Source organism: Neoarius graeffei, chromosome 11 (genome assembly GCF_027579695.1).
Source record: "Neoarius graeffei isolate fNeoGra1 chromosome 11, fNeoGra1.pri, whole genome shotgun sequence".
NCBI classification, from domain to species: Eukaryota; Metazoa; Chordata; class Actinopteri; order Siluriformes; family Ariidae; genus Neoarius; species Neoarius graeffei.
The window spans coordinates 12445225-12468241 of NC_083579.1; the positions used below are offsets into that span (position 1 = coordinate 12445225).

The 23017-nt window shown below is 43.3% G+C and overlaps 1 protein-coding gene across 2 annotated transcripts in view; it reads left to right on the forward strand.

Moving 5' to 3' along the window:
- Positions 1 to 22737, forward strand: part of wdpcp (WD repeat containing planar cell polarity effector) — a 259832-nt gene extending 237095 nt beyond the window's left edge. For both annotated transcript variants that reach the window (XM_060933429.1, XM_060933430.1), the window contains 4 exons: positions 11611 to 11713; positions 15164 to 15252; positions 19393 to 19421; positions 22381 to 22737. In XM_060933429.1, the coding sequence (XP_060789412.1) occupies positions 11611 to 11713; positions 15164 to 15252; positions 19393 to 19421; positions 22381 to 22431 (272 nt within the window). In that variant the 3' untranslated portion in view covers positions 22432 to 22737. The remainder of the gene's footprint in view (positions 1 to 11610; positions 11714 to 15163; positions 15253 to 19392; positions 19422 to 22380) is intronic.
- Positions 22738 to 23017: the final 280 nt, after the last annotated feature.

Here is a 23017-nt window from a genome sequence, read left to right on the forward strand (position 1 = left end):
TTTTGTGATTTCCAATACAGAAGCATGCCTGTACGTGATGCAGTGCCGTCTAAGGGCCCAAAGATCACGGGCACCCAGTATGGTTTTCCGGCCTTGACCCTTACGCACAGAGATTCTTCCAGATTCTCTGAATCTTTTGATATTATGCACATCATCACCACATGATGATGATGATGATGATGATATGTTCAAACTCTTTGCAATTTTACACTGTCGAACTCCTTTCTGATATTGCTCCACTATTTGTCGGCACAGAATTAGGGGGATTGGTGATCCTCTTCCCATCTTTACTTCTGAGAGCCGCTGCCACTCCAAGATGCTCTTTTTATACCCAGTCATGTTAATGACCTATTGCCAATTGACCTAATGAGTTGCAATTTGGTCCTCCAGCTGTTCCTTTTTTGTACCTTTAACTTTTCCAGCCTCTTATTGCCCCTGTCCCAACTTTTTTGAGATGTGTTGCTGTCATGAAATTTCAAATGAGCCAATATTTGGCATGAAACTTCAAAATGTCTCACTTTTGACATTTGATATGTTGTCTATGTTCTATTGTGAATACAATATCAGTTTTTGAGATTTGTAAATTATTGCATTCCGTTTTTATTTACAATTTGTACTTTGTCCCAACTTTTTTGGAATCGGGGTTGTACAAGGGTGGCTGTAGCAACTGCTTTAAGGGGTAAAGAGTTAAAGAAGTAGTTGCAGTTTGGAAGGGTTGGAGCATCACCACTGCATGGGGACTCATTTTATACAAAACGAGTACAAGCCTGAAAGGCACTTCCAGAACAAAAAAGTCTTCATTATGAGGAAGGTTAGACTGCTCATCAAATAATTACAGTTTCTCAAAATAATATTTTCACAGTAAAGTTTTTCTTTGAGACATGACACATTTAAATACATTCAAGTTCACGCTACTCTTCCGTGCCACTCTCCTGATGCACAAACTCACTTTGGCCATTTAGCAGGTCCACACTATTGCCTTTGCACGTGACGTAATTCTTCCCAAACCACAGGACTACTATTTCCGTCCTCTACCGATCACCGTTTCTCGTTCTTTTGGTTCCTAGTAAATCACAGCCTTGGAAATGACCTCGCCAGGGTTTGTGGGGTACGGGGAACTTCTTTAGTGTGTGTATACAGGTCATTCTAGAGTTCGGGGTACATTTCGCGTCTCCAAGATAAACCTTTGGTTATTTTCCACAAAAGAACGATAATGCAAATTATGACAAACTTTCAGGGCGGCGTAGTGGTTAGCACTGTCGCCTCACAGCAAGAAGGTCCGGGTTCGAGCCCCAGGGCCGGCGAGGCCCTTTCTGTGCGGCGTTTGCATGTTCTCCCCGTGTCCGCGTGGGTTTCCTCCGGGTGCTCCGGTTTCCCCCACAGTCCAAAGACATGCAGGTTAGGTTAACTGGTGACTCTAAATTGACCGTAGGTGTGAATGTGAGTGTGAATGGTTGTCTGTGTCTATGTGTCAGCCCTGTGATGACCTGGCGACTTGTCCAGGGTGTACCCCGCCTTTCGCCCGTAGTCAGCTGGGATAGGCTCCAGCTTGCCTGCGACCCTCTAGAACAGGATAAAGCGGCTAGAGATAATGAGATGAGACATTAACTAAATGACCCCCACCCCTCCCCCCACGTTATTTGGTGGTCTTGGAGTACTACTTTGAATGCATTCAACTCCAATAAAACATCAAGTGATTCAGTCTAATTTTTGTTTTTTGGAGATTATAGTAACGGTTATAAAATCGTTTGTTTGTTTAAATCCGTCCCAATGTTCTTGTCAACTCTGTTATAAAACCGCATCAAACCCACAAAAACTTAATACGCATGACACCTGCGAGGTCACTTCCTCCGGCAGGAAACTTCAGAAAGGCAGTGAGGCATGTTCCGTTTCTTCTCTCGTTAATTTGAGCCAAAATGTTGAGGATACACATTAATTATTCGTCAACTCTTATTTTGATATTGAAGTGAATCTCTCATGTTTTTTTTTTCAATACATGGTAGCTAGTTTGAGGTTAGCACGTGAAGTGGACACACAAAATGGTGGAAAATGTCAACTCCGTTATCGCCAGTTCTGTTAATGGATCGCCCAGTTTAACGATAACAGAGTTGACGATGACTAACAGTCGACGCTTGAAACGCACCTGCAGTTGGGCCCTATAACACACGAGAATGCCCTCAACCCTGTGAGTGACTTAGGATTTCTGTATTTTCTTTCCACAACTAGATGGAGTAGAAGGGGGAAAAAAGAGGAGAAGGAAGAGGCTGGATTTGTGTTAGCTGAAGTGCAGGTTAAAAAGCGTACTGATGAGACTAGGGAGGTGTTTAACTTCACAAACGGAGGTCACTACCTCAGGGTGTGTGTGTGTGTGTGTGTTTTCACACCACAGCCACACACTCATAAGCCTCTTAATTATGTCCTTGATGATTTCCTTGCTCCCTGGAGCAGGCCTGAGGTGCTTAAGAGCATCAGAGAGGGAGAGAGCGAGCGAGCAGGAGACATGATTGAGAGAGAGAGCGTGTGAGATTTGAAGCACTTTACAGGTGTTAATAGTTAAAATGTTTTAATATTCTGCTGCCTGAATGCTTGATTTTATTTTCTTCTCTGCAAGGTCGGTTCAAGGCCTCTCTTTTGCTCAGGCACAACGCAGACCGAACTGGGACGTCTGGTCGAGCTAGAAATCATAACGAGACATCAGTAGAGTCAGTCGAACAGACTTTAATAAATACCCTCGCTCGCTAAGAATGTACTGGAAACGTCAGCATGGCAATTTTTTTCAGAAATAGTGTAGTATCGCTCCTCCCCACTGGTGCATTTATGAGAAAATATCCCACAATGGATGTTTTATCACTGATATTTAGCTCGATTTCACTTTGCTGACCCGTGATCCCAAACGGCTTCCTGTGGGAAGTCAGAGCTGGGAATTACATCACTAACACTCGTTACAGACTGGGAAAGAAAATCATAGACACTAATGAAAGCTTGTCTTTTGCTCTGTCCAAGCACCAAAAGCTAATGAGCTAGCAACAAGCTCTACCCAGCTAACATTAGTCGTACAAGTGATCATTTTTATTCATGAGCATTCTGTTTAACCAGCTAATGCTGAAGGCTATTATCATCCCATTTAAAAAGACTTTTAATCGCTCAGAGTAGAATTTTTTGGTAGTTTTTAGCAACATGCACAACAAAACCTGCCTGAGTAGGAACTCCAGGTTGAGGGTGTGTGTGTTTTTTCATAGTTAGGTGGTTTGAAATTCCATGGTCGGGTATGCATTGCTATTTTAAAACCTAAAACGCCACATCTCCTGCTTCTCAAGAAGCCGACGAGGGAGACGAGTGACCTTACCACGTTTTACTAATCATGCTGATCATCTTACGGTTGTTGAAACAATACTATACTTTGGCCAAAAATTTAAGTTTACTGTACGTTTCTTAAGACATATATTTGATGTCTGTTTTGGTTCCAAGTTTCCAAGGTTAACATGCACTACCGTTCAAAAGTTTGGGGTCACCCAGACAATTTTGTGTTTTCCATGAAAAGTCACACTTTTATTTACCACCATAAGTTGTAAAATGAATAGAAAATATAGTCGAGACAGTTTTCTGGCCATTTTGAGCATTTAATCGACCCCACAAATGTGATGCTCCAGAAACTCAATCTGCTCAAAGGAAGGTCAGTTTTATAGCTTCTCTAAAGAGCTCAACTGTTTTCAGCTGTGCTAACATGATTGTACAAGGGTTTTCTAATCATCCATTAGCCTTCTGAGGCAATGAGCAAACACATTGTACCATTAGAACACTGGAGTGATAGTTGCTGGAAATGGGCCTCTATACACCTATGGAGATATTGCACCAAAAACCAGACATTTGCAGCTAGAATAGTCATTTACCACATTAGCAATGTATAGAGTGGATTTCTGATTAGTTTAAAGTGATCTTCATTGAAAACAACAGTGCTTTTCTTTCAAAAATAAGGAAATTTCAAAGTGACCCCAAACTTTTGAACGGTAGTGTAACTAGAGATGATTTAAAAAAAAAAATTGCCTTTATCAGAAGATAATACTTTTATACAACCATTAGTACCAATCCACTGATTTGACTAGTTGAATGGCATTCCAAGGGTGCCTATATTTAAATGTAACCACACTGGAACGTTGCGGTTACTGTTACTTCCTTTTCCCACCAACAAGGAACTGGTCCTGTTCTTGTTCACACGCCAAATTTTGAACATTTTGACCAAAAATAAACTGGTTATGAACCTGAAAAGTTGGTTCCCAGCTGGAAGCAAAACTATAACTCGTTTTTCCAGCACGAACTGTGATGATATCAGTGGGCGTGGTGTTAATTTGGAGAGGAAGCAGAGCGCAGGAATGGAGAACGCAACAGAAAAGGAAAAAAATGGAATGAAAAATACCTGATCCAACATCTTGCTCCTACTGTTTACTCCCGTTGTGAATTGTGCAACGCTCTCCGTTCATGACGCATCCTTGATTACAATGGTTCTGCTCAAACCTGGTAAAAACATGGGCTGGTTCGCTTTGCGCCAAGCTTCAAAGAATCCTGAACGGAGCCGGTTCAAGAACCCGTTCCCTGTTGGTCGAAAAGTAGCTCGTGTAGGTACGTGACGTAAAATTCCACTTCTTGGTTCAAAACCGTGACTACAGTAGTGGTAGTGACATCGGCGGACATGACGAACTTGAAATATAAAAGCTTGTCAGATGATGAAATGGAAGTCCATTTTAATGGAAGCACCTTTAACAGAAATGTACAAATCAGTGCGAGTTTGCGAGCCAGAGTGCTATAAAGAGCGTATGGCTTCTACGGGATCCATTTCCGCTTGTGGACTGAAAATAAATAGAACGTTTAGTCATGTGCCTGAAACGCTTGATTACTCAATATTAACTTCATGTTTATAGAAGTGAAGGAGATTAAGATCAGACCATTTCTGGCTACAGTAGAGTTTGTTCTTCTGCATGGTTCGGAAACTTGAACACTCTTGAAAAGACATTAGATGGCACACATATATACATACACACCAAAATGCTGAGGATGGCTCTCCATGCATCATGGTGGCAACTCATGATAAACGATAAGCTTTATGGTGACGTACCATGTGCGTCTGAGAGAGCCTGCTGGACACTAAGACCGAAGGAGAGATAGCAACACGATTGTTCTGTAGCAGGCCAAATTCAGGAACGTGAATGGAGGCAGAAGAGAAACAACTAATGATGGTTTTCGGAAATGCACCGGACATGAAGATGTTGGCTGTTTGGAGAGATCGTGGAAAGTGGAGGAGAGTTGTTGCTAGAGTCTGATCTATTGGTGGGACATGGCGATTCATTTCCACCAGTTCGTTCATGTCGGTCAGTTCAGCAAAGAAATTCGTTCGTTCAGTTCGTTCACTCGTTCATTTTGATGACGTCACACCAAAGCGGCACAACAATGGCTGTCGTCCGAAGTTTAGTTCATCTTGAGTGAACGAGAGGCGGCAGAGGTGCCGTCCACAATAGATTTTCATACATTACAATGTGCCTGAGAAAAAGATGGAAGAAAAACATTATCCTAGCATTATCTGAAAAAGACTACATAAACAAAGCTCTGAAAGTTAATTAAATGTAGATGAGAATAAAGCTGTTTTTATATTTATTATATTTATTTTAGTAGAGCCATGGTCTGCCGGCTATGCAGTTGTTCTCTCAAACCCATTAAGCAAAAAAAAAATTGCTTATTTAACAGCAACACTCATTTCAGAGAATAAACAACTTTACAAGTCATCGTATTCAGCGAACAGTAGCCTGCGATGTCTCTCTGCTGCATTCATGATCATTCATTGTTTGGCCTGGTCATGGACATGGAAACGGTTGTTATGCACGAACATTCGATTGACGTCACGTCTAGCGAGACCTTTTCCAGCTGTTCGAGCAAGAGACCTCCTGTTCGTTCGTGCGCGAACTGCTGAGCTCGTTCGCTGTGAACTGAAATGTATTGCTGAGTGAGAGCTCTAAATTGTAAACTAAAGACCTGGCATGTGTCAACGCTCTGATAATAGGGCTCAGATAGCCCTTAAAGAAGTAAAGTGGCGCTGCTCTGCACAGATCAAAATGCAAGTTGGACGCCCTTCTGCTATTGAACAGATCCTGCTGATTCGCCAACGACCGAGATTCAGCGACCGCCCTGCTGCCAGCGAGCAGAGACTGCTGATTCGCGAACGACCGAGAACGAGAGGCAGCGCGAACTAGTTCTAGTCGTTCACTTCGAAGACTCGTTCAAAAAGAACGGTTCGTTCGTGAATGACACACCACTAGTCTGATCGAGAGGTCGACGTGGGTGAGGTGATCGAACTGTTGTGTAAAAGCAACACCACTCAATTATGTAGTTATACTTTTAAGAAGCAGCAGCCAAGCTTACACTTAAGCACAGAGTGAAAATTTAACCTCTGCATTTCACCCATCTGAAGCAGTGAACACACCCCCACACCCAGAGCAGTGGGCAGCTATGCTACAGCCCCCGGGGAGCAGTTGTGGGTTAGGTGCCTCACTCAAGGGCACTTCAGGCCAACCTCAGGCCATGGCTGCCCCATGTTAACCTAACCACGTCTTTGGACCGCGGAGGAAACCGGAGCAGCCGGAGTAAACCCATACAGACACGGGGAGAACATGCAAACTCCACACTGGGCTCGAACCCAGAACCTTCTTGCTATGAGGCGACAGTGCCAATCACTACGCCACCGTGCCACCCCAATACCTTTATTAAACATCACCATGGCTGTGATTAGCTACTGCACTCACCCTGTGGCTTCGTACCCACAGCCCAGGGTCTAGGTGCGACAGCCGGCCCTTTTTGCATTTTTTCTTTTTATGATTGTACAGTTTGTTGTTTGAATGTTTTGTCCGTCGGTTGTGGCATGGCTCCAGACCCAGTTTTGGGCGTCGGTTCCCTCCAGGCCATGGATGAGCAGTGAGCTCGTTGCTCTTAACATCGAGGTTGTCCAGCACTCTGTGTGGCAGTGCGGCACATACCTTCGTGTGCCTTTTGGTGGGACTGTGGGCAGCTACGCCACTGGAATTACATCCGGACCCTCTTTTGGTGGACTTGTTATTAGCAGCTCATCTGGCCCACAGGCGAGGAGTTTATGCCATCATGTGTTATCAGTCGTCCGTTCAACGTCGTACACATTTCATGAAAAATTGCTTCTCCTCTCTCAATTCTTCACCGATTTTTATTCTTTTTGGCAGGAAGGTCGGTCTGCCTGGGGTGCATATGGATGCTTCTACCCAAGTTTGCATAATTGCAATTATAATGAAGATCTGGAGTAATTAATCAATCCCTAACGAGTAGCTTCCACACATCACGTCTTCTCCCTCAATTCTTCACCGATTTTGATACTTTCTGGCATGAAGGTAGGGGTGCCTAGGGCGCATATAACTTCTACCCAGATTTGCTTAAAGGACCCATGGCATGGTGGTTTGTTGATGCTTTAAACGGGCTCGTGGAGGTTTCCGGATGTTATATCCGCAGCCTTTCTCGAAATGAACCCTCGGCACGTAGATATAGCCTCCTGGGAGAAAGCCCCATTTCAGCGCTTTTCCCAGTGCGTCGTTTTGCTAATGAGAAGCAGGAGGCGGGGAAGGGTAGACGGTGGGGGCGGGTCTTATCATTATTATTCATGACATGTAAACGTGTTACCTCTGATTGGCTAACAGCGCTGTGATGCTACCTCCAGTGGGTCAGAACAAGCGGATGTGGGTGTCTTACTATGGCGAGAGAGAAGGAACAAACCGCGAAGGGAAAAATACCGCGCGCTGACGTCATTAAGGTGCGACGCGAGGAAATAAAATAAATTCAACAAATGTTTGGGTTTTTACTGAACAAACAAACAAATAAAATGAACGAGTGACTTAAAAAAAAGAATGTGGGTGTCTTTGTAAAAACTGTTTTGATTGGCTATTATAACAGAGCATGCTGCATGCTTTTTGATTTTGTAGCGCAGAGTACCTGGCTAACTGCAGGAAGTGGTTAGCTGCACAGCTAATGTAGCCATTGCAAGGCTAACGTGGCACCGATTTTAAAACACGGCAAAACGACTTCACAGTTATACACTTACTTGTTCGGTGTTTGAGGCTGATGTGGCAGGGATGCTTGGTACGGACCCAGGCTTCAGTGACAGTTGATGTGCAAAACCTGCCCTGTACTGTCCCAAATTGTGGAAACATTCATCAGGAAAATGCTTCCGACAAACATACACCGTCTTAGGTAGACTCGATGGCGTATTATTGGAGTAAATAAAATTAAGCCGCTGCGTCTTCAGGGGCTCTCCCGTCGGCAGTAAAAACAGACTCTTTTCTGTGTTGTCACATCCATGTACAGCGCAATTTCCATGTTTGGTGGCAACTTTTGAGCTGGGCGGGCAATCCATACAGTGGGTGGGAATCCAGAGGGGGGCGTGGGGATCATCTCCCTTGCTGACGTAGTAAAGGGAAGAGCTTATCAACGTGCCGTTTTGACGCGCCATTCTCAAATGTTGGGCATAGTTTGGTTTACACATTATGACATTTCTAGCCACTGGGGTGACTTAAGAAGGTCAGAGGAACTCATTTTAACGTTAAAAAACCTCAGAAAGTGAAAATTTCATGCCATGGGACCTTTAATTACAATTAATGACGTTATGGACGAATTAAGCCATAGGCCCAATCCCAATTCTAATTTCTACCCCTCCCCCTTCCCCTTGGCCCTTCCCCTTGAAACTGAGCTACAAGGGATAGGGCTTGAAATTCAACCCCTACGTATTGGGATAGCCCTTCAACGATCGCATACGTCATCGCGTACCTCCGTCAGCGTTTACGTTAGCAAAATGCGACCAAATGCGTCACTGGCTGCGACCAGCCGCTACAGTCAGAGCCAGAGGCAGAACCAGAAATCTCTGCTGGCAGGGTGTGATTTGTTAACTAACACCACTGAATGGGATATCTTTGGCGCTTCGTGCACCACATCCGACAGAATGAGGTGTCAGAACACTCATGTAAACAATAAAAGCGAGAATAACAGAACAAAACGTACGCAGTCAAGCAACCGAAAACAATACTCACTCCCAAAGCTTTTTAGCAGCAGCTTGGATTTCAGAAATCGCTGCTCATTCTCAGCTCGAAAGCGAATCAAGCGGCGTGTTTCCTCTGGATAACAACTTAAAACACGTAAATAATGGAGAAAACACATTTATGACAATCTTTCGCCGCGGGAACCGCCATCTTTCTGAAATCCGCATGAAATCTCGCTGAAATCCGCATGGCATTGTGGGAAATCACTCAAACCCCTTCGTTCGGAGTCAGCTCCAGGAAAATCTCCGTTTGGAGGGGTACAGAAGCCCTCCCCCTTCCCCTACCCCTCCGCGTTAACTGGGATTGGGATACCCCTACCCCTTCACGTGAACGCGCAAAATGGAGGGGAAGGGCCAAGGGGTATGTCCAAGGGGTGAAATGGGATTCGGCCTTAATGAGCAGTTCAACAAAAAACACTTCTTCTCGGTCAATTCTTCACCGTTTTGGATTCTTTCTAGCAAATAGGTTGGTATTCCTAGGGTGGATATAGCGTCTATATAGCTTGCAATGTTTATTGCGCAAGGTGGCCCACTTTAGATCGTTCCTTCTGGATGAGACGGGGCCCGAGTGAGCTACACCATCATTTAACGATAAAATTATAACAAGACCATTATTATGATTATTACTACAGCTGAATCGCAGCCGTCCCAATATTCAGGATAACCACGCTCTTACAGCACTGCATGTTATTCTATTGTGTTTGCATAATTGCAATTAATAATGAAGATCTGGAGTAATTAATCAATCCCTAACGAGTAGCTTCCACACATCACGTCTTCTCCCTCAATTCTTCACCGATTTTGATACTTTCTGGCATGAAGGTAGGGGTGCCTAGGGCGCATATAACTTCTACCCAGATTTGCTTAAAGGTCCCATGGCATGGTGGTTTGTTGATGCTTTAAACGGGCTCGTGGAGGTTTCCGGATGTTATATCCGCAGCCTTTCTCGAAATGAACCCTCGGCACATAGATATAGCCTCCTGGGAGAAAGCCCCATTTCAGCGCTTTTCCCAGTGCGTTGTTTTGCTAATGAGAAGCAGGAGGCGGGGAAGGGTAGACGGTGGGGGCGGGTCTTATCATTAATATTCATGACATGTAAACGTGTTACCTCTGATTGGCTAACAGCGCTGTGATGCTACCTCCAGTGGGTCAGAACAAGCGGATGTGGGTGTCTTACTATGGCGAGAGAGAAGGAACAAACCGCGAAGGGAAAAATACCGCGCGCTGACGTCATTAAGGTGCGACGCGAGGAAATAAAATAAATTCAACAAATGTTTGGGTTTTTACTGAACAAACAAATAAAATGAACGAGTGACTTAAAAAAAAGAATGTGGGTGTCTTTGTAAAAACTGTTTTGATTGGCTATTATAACAGAGCATGCTGCATGCTTTTTGGTTTTGTAGCGCAGATTACCTGGCTAACTGCAGGAAGTGGTTAGCTGCACAGCTAATGTAGCCATTGCAAGGCTAACGTGGCACCGATTTTAAAACACGGCAAAACGACTTCACAGTTATACACTTACTTGTTCGGTGTTTGTGGCTGATGCGGCAGGGATGCTTGGTACGGACCCAGGCTTCAGTGACAGTTGATGTGCAAAACCTGCCCTGTACTGTCCCAAGTTGTGGAAACATTCCTCAGGAAAATGCTTCCGACAAACATACACCGTCTTAGGTAGACTCGACGGCGTATTATTGGAGTAAATAAAATTAAGCCACTGCGTCTTCAGGGGCTCTCCCGTCGGCAGGAAAAACAGACTCCTTTCTGTGTTGTCACATCCATGTACAGCGCAATTTCCATGTTTGGTGGCAACTTTTGAGCTGGGCGGGCAATCCATACAGTGGGTGGGAATCCAGAGGGGGGGCGTGGGGATCATCTCCCTTGCTGACGTAGTAAAGGGAAGAGTTTATCAACGCGCCGTTTTGACGCGCCATTCTCAAATGTTGGGCATAGTTTGGTTTACACATTGACATTTCTAGCCACTGGGGTGACTTAAGAAGGTCAGAGGAACTCATTTTAACGTTAAAAAACCTCAGAAAGTGAAAATTTCATGCCATGGGACCTTTAATTACAATTAATGACGTTATGGACGAATTAAGCCTTAATGAGCAGTTCAACAAAAAACACCACTTCTCGGTCAATTCTTCACCGTTTTGGATTCTTTCTAGCAAATAGGTCGGTATTCCTAGGGTGGATATAGCGTCTATATAGCTTGCAATGTTTATTGCGCAAGGTGGCCCACTTTAGATCGTTCCTTCTGGATGAGACAGGGCCCGAGTGAGCTACACCATCATTTAACGATAAAATTATAACAGGACCATTATTATGATTATTACTACAGCTGAATCGCAGCCGTCCCAATATTCAGGATAACCACGCTCTTACAGCACTGCATGTTATTCTATTGTGTGTGCGTGTGTGTAAGTAAATATCTCCATATCCCTTAGCACAGGTGTCTGTACATGTTTGAGGCAGATCTAGCAATGTGTAATCACTCATTTCTTATGTTTTCGTTTCAGATGAGCCCAAGCCTGTACTTAAAGACCAGAACGGAGTGTGTGTCTCCCCCATTAACACACACGCTGAATGGGCCAACTCCAGTAAAGCGCACAAGAACACAAGGTGGGGTTGTGTGTGCATGCGTGTGTGGTGGATTCTAGTCTAAATGTATAATAAGTGACTTATTTACACAAGACAAACTCCATGCAACAGCTGATGATGGCGGACTAGATAAAACCGACCCGAACTTTATCGTCATTGTACTGTACGTTGGTTGGCTGTCCTTTGGCGGTGCAAATGACAAATAAAAAGATCAATACTAGGAGGCGCTGTGGCTCAGTCGACTAAGGCGCCATGCCATAAATCCGGGGACCCGGGTTCGATTCCGACCCGAGGTCATTTCCTGATCCTTCCCCATCTCTCTCTCCAGCTCACTTCCTGTCTCTATGCTGTCCTATCCAATAAAGGTGAAAAAAGCCCCCAAAAATCTTTAAAAAAAAAAAAAAAAATGATCAATACTAAGATGCACATATTCAAAAGATACTGCACATTCCAGGTGTTCATGCTGTTTGAGCATCCATGTTCAGCGCTCTGGTATAAAAACTGTTTGTTTTTATTGCCCTGAAACACCTTCCAGAAGGCAACAGTCCAAAGAGACGGTGTCCGGGATGTGATGGATGGGTTCTTGAGAATGTGGCGAGCTTTACTGAAGCAGCGTGTTATGTAAATATCCTCCAGGGAGGGCAACGAGCAGCCGCTAATTTTTTTTATTTTTTTTGAGCTGTAGAGATGACCTTCTGTGCTGCTGAGCAACTGGCAAACTTTCAACTGAACGTTGGTAGGACAACACTAGCAGTTTATCAGCCAGGTTGTTCTTTTCTGACCACCTCTTACAAGCTGTAATGGCGTACGAGGAGACTGTTCATTATCTACAAAGTGATTTCAGATACAGATAGCATCGAGTCGAGTCTGAGAACAAGACTCCACCCAGACCAAGGCTGTCGCTGCCTTTATGTGAAAGCGTCTCTGCGACTGTGTTGGACTGACGTTCCTGCTCGACTGCCCCGTTTTAGTTAAAAGGCTACAGATAAAAAGCTCGTTCGTCGCTCAGCAAGCCCCGCCCACTATCAACAGGGCAAATAACATGACAGAGGGTTAACACTAGCTACTTCATCGCTTAAGCCTCGGTCACAACCGGCCGTACGTGCTCCTACGGCCGGTCTACGTGCAAAAAAACGCAAGAAACGCACGGAGGGCGCGCGTGTGACGTGCTGATTTTCGAGCCGTAGACTGGCCGCAGAGGTTCTTTGTCATGTCAAACAAACTCTACGGGCGCTTACATTTTTTTTCAGGTTGCAAGACAAACTTACGGCCAACGTGCGTCTTTCTCCACGAACAACAAAAAAAAAACCGCAGCGATTTGGGAAACGCCAAAAATCGCATGGCCAAAAAAATCGTACGTCCGGTTGTGACCTAGGCTTTAGCAAGCCACGCTATCAACAGAGCAATGAACATAGCCTGTCACTTCCTTCTCTGGGTGGAGTCTTGCCAAATGACTATTGAAGTTCGAGGTTGTCCCCGTCGTCTCCTCGATAGTTCTCTGCATACGGAACACACGGCAGTGCATTGTTTTCCCACTGCACGACAAGTCTGTATAAGCAAAGCGGACAATCCTAGGAGCTTCTCTCTAGGCATTTTTAGCACCGTGAATGTGCCAATTTAGTATTTTAAAGTAAGTCCCTTTACACACTCATCCAGAAGGGTAATTTTGCACAAGGCCATCTGGCTACAGCAGAAAAAAACAAACAAAACGCGTCTGGAAAAATCCCAAGGGAGTCTGGAGCCAGATTGAGCCAGATTCATGACGTCACGTGCGGATCTGCCAGTAGGCTGAGAGACCCTGCATGGGTTCAGTGCAGTCTGGGTCGACCAAGTTTAGCAGCTAGCGAGTTTGCATTGAAATATGGAATTGTCGCCTGAGCGCAATGTTACTTCACCTTTAGATGAAGAATAGAACGAGATGTCAGAATTGGGTCTTCATCTGTTTGGATTTGATGATTCAAGTATTCAGTAGTAATTCAAAATTACTATTATGTATTTATATATTTCTTCATTTAGAAGAGTACTGGCTACTGTAGGAGAAAGATTTCCTAAGCTACACACGTGGAATCGGCTAAGCAGGGTTGTATTTACATTTAATGTGTTTGACAGGTCCCAAGATCTCAAGCCCTGGCACACATATCCCTCGATACATGTGAAGTAAGTGTATAAATCGCCCAGCGCTTTCGTGTCGTTTACTTTTGTGTGCGTCAAAAAATAACATTATCCGTGTACCACACAAACACAGGAACACCTAATTTAGAGTATGGTATCTTAATTTCTTACGCTGGTAACAGTCAACTTGTGAATTGCCGATTTTCTTGGTCTTTTTCTCGGCTCTGCTTGGTCCTCGGCTTCGAGGGCCTCAGTGGATGCGGCACGTCGCCGTCTGTCAGGGGAGACGAACACGGCTGGCTCCTTTAGCGACGCTGACACAGACGGAGACGTGTTGCTTTGGGCATCCTGACAGATGGAACTGCGTCTTTTTTCAGATCAAGTTGCTTCTTGAAGCCCATTTCCTACTGCAAATAGTTCTCAAAGTCACCGGGCTTTATGAAGTGAGCCCAGGATATGATGCTGTGGTCTGTAGCATGTTGCCAGTTTTTCCGGGTGCCTCGCACGGAGCGCTCCCATTTCTCTCTCGTCGTCCAGTCTTTTGGGAAACGATGAGTACTAATCCCATCAAGATCGGTGTTGCTACACCCTCCTACGATACACCTGTTAACCATTTTAATAATTACGCGATAACGTTGAAGAAATTTGCAGAAAACCACCAGGCCGTTTTCTCATAAACAAACCAGCGCTGACGTAGGATTCAGAAGGAGGCGTCCTGCACGTGACGTCACGAAAATCAATGTTTGTCGGGAAAAGAAATCCAAATGCCAAGTTTTTTCAGAGGCGGACCAGTTCGCCTCAAATGGCTTGATTTCAACTGAATTTTTCTGGTATTGCGCAAGGTAAAACAAATTGCACAAAATATGACAGATATTTGACAAATTTAATATAAAATAAGAGAATTACATTGATCTTGCTCCTGAATTTACCCGTGATATGCACTTTAAAATTAGGGCTCGAGTACTACAAGCCTGGAACTTGTACAAGGTACGATCAGAAAGTTATGGGACTGTTCCTGTTGCGAATGAACAGAGTGCAAAAAGGTCATGTGCATTCAGTGTAACGAATCGTGGCTCAGTAGGTCAACAGTAACGTCAGGCTGTCGACATCGGAACCCGGTTTAAAGGAGAAAGTGAAATTTATAAAAGTCTATACTGCTAAAAGTTAAGCGTGATCTTAACAAAGGTGTTTTTAATAGTGCAACAGATTTATAAACTAATCATTGACCTTCCACTTCAGTGTTACAGGACACGAGTTCATATTAAAACATCGATTTGCCAAAAAATAAAATAAAACAAACAGCACTAGCATTCTGAACAAAGTGTCTTATAAACCCGTCTTTCTCTGTCTTTGGCTCAGTCTCTCGAGAGTTGATTCTACAGGAAAGATGGAAGACGACCTCGCTGCGACACCAGTAAATCCTACTCTCTGGCCCTGGACTCAAACAGGTGTGTGTTTTTTGCTTGCGTGTACGCTATAGTCTTCCGCTTGTGCTCCCGTGCAGTACTTCCACTGACGTACTCCCATTATAGCCATTAATCACTCCAGTGAACGTTCTGAATATGAATTCAGCCCCGTGTTCCCTTTTTCTAAAACTTGTTCAACTTGGCTGCCTTTTGTCAAGTTCAATTGTCGTTAACTAGTCATCCCAGAACTTCAATGCTTAATTCTTTTCAGGTCTGAATAATAATCATACCTTTCTCCCCCAAATACATATTTATTGGACAGTGCTGACTGCAAGCAATTACAGACATTTGCATCAGCCTTCTAATGCGAGCATTATCTTGAATGTTAATTATGGCAGCACGTATTATTTAACATAAAGCTACAGTAACGGCTCCTGGAGAGCTGAATAATATACAGATCCACGCACGAACGTACGACAACATGTTCGGAAGCTTATACCGTAGAAAACGTGGATCCGTTGCCTCCCGTTCTAGAGAAATGAAGCCAAAATACCTTCACCATGTTGTCAAATTTGGAGCCGGAGTCTGTGCAGTGGAGACGAGTCTCGAAGTCGGGTGCACCTACGTTTTGCAGACCCCGCCCCCTTCTTCCAAAACCAAGGTCCAGCACGTCACATCTTCATGCTGGAGAGATTTCGTTAACACGGATGGGTCCAGGAAGGATATTTATTACATAAACATGAATTCCTTCATCATCCCATTGTGGAGTTCTCCAGCAATGTAGCACGAGTTCGCAAACTTTTTTTTTTTTACACTAGATGACTTGTATCCTGTGCCTTGGAGGGTAACCAAAATACAAACAAACTAAAACACTGACTAATCTTTCCAATTTAGATCTCCCTAAAACCTTCAAAGTAGTGTCAAAACTAACTAAACCAAAGCTTAAAGAAATCTGCAAAGCCTTTTCTGCAGACTTTGAGAAATCAATCGGTAAAAAAAAAAGCGCTTGTAAATAGTCAAGTCAAGTTTATTTGTATAGCGCTTTTAACAACAGACATTGTCACAAAGCAGCTTTACAGAATTTGAACGACTTAAAACATGAGCTAATTTTATCCCAGTCTATCCCCAACGAGCAAGCCTGTGGCGATGGTGGCAAGGAAAAACTCCCTGAGACGACATGAGGAAGAAACCTCGAGAGGAACCAGACTCAAAAGGGAACCCATCCTCATTTGGGCAACAGCAGACATGACTAACATCAACAGTCCTAACAAAGTCAGCTTCGTTGATGCTATAAACCCCCCACCGATGGAAACCCGAGCGCAAAACCGTAGTCCCAAAGTCAACGGCAGTCCCCAGCCACAAATATCGTATCATATTGAACGCTTTGAACCTTTTAAATTTGGGTGACAGCGAGTGCGAGTCAGCAGCCGCCTTCGTCTGTCAGCACGGGTGTTCCACCAATTACTGACCTGCAGAAGGTAAAAGATCGGCAGAAGACCTGAGAAAGATCGACACTGATCGTAGAAGAATCCAGAGTGAAATGGTTTTTGCTGGGTGATGGTCACGACGAGAAGGCTGTAAGAAAATACAAAACACTTCGTGCATGGGAACACAAGCAAGGAATTCACTCGTCAACTCAGCAGAACTGTCAGATTTATCTTTCAAGTTTAATTCGTCTTTGATTTCCTTCACGTGGATTTGAGCTCGTACGCTACCAGATCACGACAATCTTCGGGCTGTTAGGGCTACAGGGTCAAATACTACATTTGATCTTCCTACAGTACTAAAAGGGGAAGTATATGTAAGGTTACTTAACTGCATCGTGTGCGCTTTGTTTAGGGAGTTGATCCTTCAATAAAGTCGTCCTTGTTTCAGTTTTCGCACTTTTTATGTCCGTCAGACGGGTTGTAGGCTTCGTGACTCGGATGATCAGACTTTAGTCCACCACTGAAGGGTGTAGAACGCCGTCGTGTGGGGTTTGTCGGTGTAAAACGGACACCGAATTCTGACTAACCGTGCTTTTCGACGCTTAGCCTCTTTAGGCATTCTATAAAACTGTAAATCAAGAAAAGTAGTTTTCCCCCTCGTGTGAATTCAAATAAATGACTGAAGTCATCTGACTTGGTAAACAAATATAGCACCTGGTTACCCCTCAAGGCGCAAGGCATTATGGGTAATGTGAAAGTAGTCAATAGCATTAGGATGGATTTTGTGCAGATTTTGATAGCCGGCTGATCGGAGGTCATTAAAGTGCCATTCCACCATTGGATGTATTTTTTTGGCATAAAATACAATATATTTTATGACAACATGACTAGACAGAGAAATCTTTTAGCTTCAAAATGATATATCAAACATCATTTTTTGACAACGACAAGTTTGTCAGCTTCAGAAAAGAAGCGAAGGAAAATAGCAAGTGATGCCCAAAGGAGACGGTCGATGGTGAATATCGGCACAGCAGTCGACAAGTGGAAATCGCGTTCTATCCGCCATTGCTGATAATCTGTGCTACGTCACACGTGACGTGGTACACAAGAAGGGGAACCTGCCGATGACATCACGTTTCACTACCGCGCGGAAATTAAAAGGGTAGGTGACTTTGGTCGCAAAATTAATATACTTGTCGTTGTCAAAAAATTATGTTTGATATATCATTTTGAAGCTAAAAGATTTCTCTGTCTAGTCATGTTGTCATAAAATATATTGTATTTTATCCCAAAGAATACATCCGATGGTGGAATGGCACTTTAACGCTGAATACGTGAATAGCTATCATGGAACAGTTAAACTAGCCCTTTCCTATTAAATCTCCATGTTTCAAATGTTTGCATAGAAATAGCTAACAGTTTGTATTAGCGTACGTGTCCAGAGAAGCATACGACGGTAAATTCTGCAGTGAAGTCATCTGCCTGACTACAGCTGGTCTCATCCTGCCAAAGCCGTCAATCACTTCATTCCCAAACGTAGCCACACCTTCTCATGATATAGAAGAATAACATTTTACAAACTAATTTGCTGGAAAATAAATGAAAAACTCGGCAGCTCGAGTTCTCGTTCACACAAAACGCACGGCCCGCATCACCCCCGTCCTCTCTCAGCTACACTGGTCATCAGTTCTATCCTGGATAAAATTCAAAATACTGCTTCTCACCTTTAAAGCTCAACATAACCTGGCTCCTCTCTCCCTCAGTGAACTCCTGACCCCCGGCTCTCGTTCTCTCAGGTCCTCTTCCTGTAACTAACTTACTGTCCCACGTACCAGACTATCCACCTTGGGAGGCGGGTCCTTCAGTGCCGTGGCCCCCCCGTCACTGCTGTTCTTTCTCAACCTTCAAATTGGATTTAAAGACTTCTTTTCCATGAATACGTCTCTTCCTCCTCCGCTGTTTAGTCTAGCGTTTTCCTGTAATGCGACCTTGAGTCTGTGAAAGGCGCTATGTAAATTAAACTTGGTATTCTATTATTAAAACGTGCAGATGTCCGTATGGGGAAAACTAACTGCTCGAATTAGGACACTGTAGTTGGAAAGACAGTTTAGACATGAAGTGATAACTTTATCATGCATTTTGCTTGCATATATGATAATGTGCTTAAAAAATATTATACATAAAAGGAATAAAAATGTTAAATGAAATGATCTAAATATAATATAAAAACCATAAAAATATTGCCAAGGTGTAGAATATATACATATAAACGTTCCAAAAAAAATCAATTACTTAAAACACGTTAATTTAGCTTTTAATAAAGATTTAAAACTAGATAAATTATCAGCATCTCTAACTTTGGCAGCGTGTTCCAAAGCTTTGGAACACGCCAATGCGAATGCCCCATCGCCTAATGTCTTTGGTTATGAATGCTAACCTTTTCAACAAAAGCTCATCATTAGATCTTAAACTCCACTTGGACACCACTGATCAATTAAAAAGCGACCAGGAAAACGGACCATTTCGTTACTGGAACACACGGGGATGGGCGGAGCTACATGTTCTACCATGAGGGGCGCTAGACCTGTGGTGGCTTCACTTTAGAGACAGAACACTGTATACTATATACACCTACTTGCTGAGCTAATTTCCTGCATGTGTAACGTGAGAAACTCCTCGGGCCGGTACGACCTACAAAACCGGCAGATGTGGCCACACCCACACTGACACGTCTGTGCTTCTTCTTCTTCTGTAGAATTCGAGCTTATTGACCACAACGATCAGGTAAGGCTTCCTTTACACATTTCCTTGCCTGACTCTGTCATACTGTGCGTTTTCCATTATCAAAAGTTCCAGGTGTAATGTTTTTAGTACCTGCTCAAATTTGGCACCAACAGGAACTAAATGTTACTTCATGGTGGGGCGAGATATTCTCTTTATTAATGATGACATCAGGGGCTTCAAAGTTTGGGAGAATAGCAGGGTACAAATAATTTACAGCAGGGTGCAAAATGGTAAAATGTCTGCCAGCGGCAGACATAATGCACGCAAAGCGTGCGGGGGGGGTTCAAAGGGGAGTGCGCCCCCCTTTGGGCATGTAAAATTTTATGAAATGCACTGAGAAATGGTGGCCTCTGCTAACTTTTAACAGTGAAAATAAAGGGTAATCAATACCATTTGGAAACTTGAAATATGAAACCGTACCTCAGTCATTTTATCAAATTTCAGAAATATTTGCAAACAAACACATAAGTAGTCCGATTGAAATCCACATATGGATGATATAATAATTTTAAGTCTGATGTGCACTTTGACTAAGCTAAGGTGACAAGTTTCTCCAGATTCTCTAATACCATTGAAGAATATGGTGAAATCTTGAATACAGATGAAGAACAAAACAACTTCAATTATAATCAAAATGTTTATTTTTTCATTCATTATCTGTAGCCGCTTTATCCTGTTCTACAGGGTCGCAGGCAAGCTGGAGCCTATCCCAGCTGACTACGGGCGAAAGGCGGGGTACACCCTGGACAAGTCGCCAGGTCATCACAGGGCTGACACAGACAACCATTCACACTCACATTCACACCTACGGTCAATTTAGAGTCACCAGTTAACCTAACCTGCATGTCTTTGGACTGTGGGGGAAACCGGAGCACCCGGAGGAAACCCACGCGGACACGGGGAGAACATGCAAACTCCACACAGAAAGGCCCTCGCCGGCCACGGGGCTCGAACCCAGGACCGTCTTGCTGTGAGGCGACAGCGCTAATCACTACACCACCGTGCTGCCCTGTTTATTTTTTGGCAGTCAATAAACTGTTACATAAAATGCAGCTACATGTACTTCATCAGCTGACTTCATCGTTATTAAAAAACAGCAGCTAGCAGCACTCATTGACAGTCTCAGCATTTCTATTGAAAATAACTTTTATCCATCAACCTAATCATGTAGGGGCCTACTGAATAGAAATTATATAAATCTAGTTATTTAGTGCGGGTTAGGCACAACAAATGTGTGTGTGTGTGTGTGTGTATATATATATATATATATATATATATATATATATATATATATTAATAAGAGAGAGAGATGCAAGTACGAATTTTTCATGGGGCGGGATGGTTTGGAACAGGTCATCTAAAATTGGGATAACATTTACCCGGGACGGGTATTTGAGGCGGATCATCTAGTTTAAGCTTGATTAGCGTTGTTACGCATGCAGTTTGTTTTTTCGAGCAGCTGTCAAACGCAGAGTCAACTTTACGATCTGCGATTATAATGTCTTAAGCGAGGCTGAGAAACGGTGGACTAAGACGTATTTATTTTTCTATATCAACACAATGACAGAATAAATTTGCGTTCAGAACGTACTTACCTTTCCCTCTAGACCTTTTTAGCTACGCATCCAGCATGGAGCCACTTGCAACTCTCTTTGTCGCCATTTGTGAGTCACATGACGGTATGAACCATTCACAGTCCATGGAACACTCTAAGCCAATCAGAGTACGGCTTACATATGGCACAAGGGGCAGTAATGGCTGCACTCATGTCGAGGATGTAAACAAAGTTGACGCGGCAACGGACATGCATGACATAGTGGATGTAATTTACGTTCACAACTTTTTTTGCCGTCAGAAATATTTAATTTTGTGACTCGACTGACAATAGCCGGCGGAATAACAAGCCACAGACGGCGATTTGCCGCCGGCGACCGGCTACTTTTGAGACCGCAGGACATGCAGTTTTATTCATACACGGGGTTTATTTTATATATATATGACCTGAACAGAAGTACACTATAGGGCCAAAAGTATGTGGACACCTGACCACCACATCAATTTGTGGTTCTTCTCCATACTCGTGCTACAAAGTCAGAAGTGCCCAGAACGTCTTTGTTTCCCTTCACTGGAACTAAGAAGCCCAAACCTGCTCCAGCAGGACAATGTCCCTGTGCACAAAGCAAGTTCCATGAAGACCTGGTTTGCCAAGGTTGGATTGGAAAAACTTGTGTCCTGCACCGACCTCAACGCCAAAACCTCCTCACTTAAAATCAGTACCCGACTTCACTAACACCCATATGGTTGAACGTATTTGGAATGGGATGTTATATTCAGCAAGCTCATATCTAGCCTTCCAGTAGAGTACGATGGAGGCCATCATGTCTAATTACATATGCCCAAAGTGCTTGAGTTCTCTCTTTTCAGCACGATAATCCAAGTGGGTGTATGTAAATCTTTGAACCTGTGTGTACAATTCTGGGCATTTCAGAAAACCCAAAATGAATTAAAACCTGTGCACCAAATTCTTGTTTTTCCTATCAATCATTGAGCGCCCAATATCGTTGTGACCTCCATGTCCATGATGAGTGTCTGTAAACTTCTGACTGCGAACTGGTTCGAGGCACCTGAATAGCTGCCAGCTTTCAGCTGCGTGTGTGTGTTGGAGAATTCGTTACCTCAGCTAATATCAAATCTGAAAGAAAAACAAAAGCTGAGAAAAACTGAACCATTTAATTAGCCTTTAATTATGAGCCTGAAAGAAAAGTACATTTTCTTCCCCCACACTGTTTCTGATCTATATGTATATCCCATATTTGCATTTTAAGATTGTTTATGCATTACAGGCCTAAAAGCAATTAGATCAGGTGTCTCAGGGTATTTATTTTGAATTCTTTACCTCGAATCATCTGGAATTTTTCATTAACACTTCTCTCCCCCCCCCCCTTTCACTTTTATACAGGTTTCTAAAGACTCTGGAAAGCTCAAGGTCATTCATTTGGGCCTAGTGTGAACACAGAATATGAATTTATAATACAATATCTTACTGTGGAGTTGTTTCAGTTGCGATAATGATTGTGTAGTTGTACAAACGAGCTTTTAAAAATGAAGCTCGTGTCTCTCAGGAACTCGACTAGTGTTTGTACGTTAGTATTAAACGTTCTTGAAACATTGTACAAACTAATGCAAGATGTTTTTGTAAAATGTTCACATTGTCTTGTGCAGAGTGATGTGGATTTGAGTTCAGTGCCACAAGGACTTTACATATCTTTTATTAAAAAAAAAAAAAAAAAACATGCACACACTTTCCCCCAGAGATTCAGACATGTACAAACATTTTTAAATAAAAGTGTTTCTCACTGAACCGTCTTTGTGATTCATATAGTGATCACGTTTGGTGTATTCCTGGTTTTCAGTTAAAATGACCAGGCCTGCATGACCCTTCAGTCTAAACCACTCGTACATGTGACGGTCCTGGATTTGCCTTGATTTTGATAAAAAGCAGCCACTAAACAAGTTTCGGTAAAAACACTGATTTCTCCTGGGTTGTAGATCAGTACGATGCGTCCTGTGTAGTAGGTGGTTTGGTTTTATTCTTG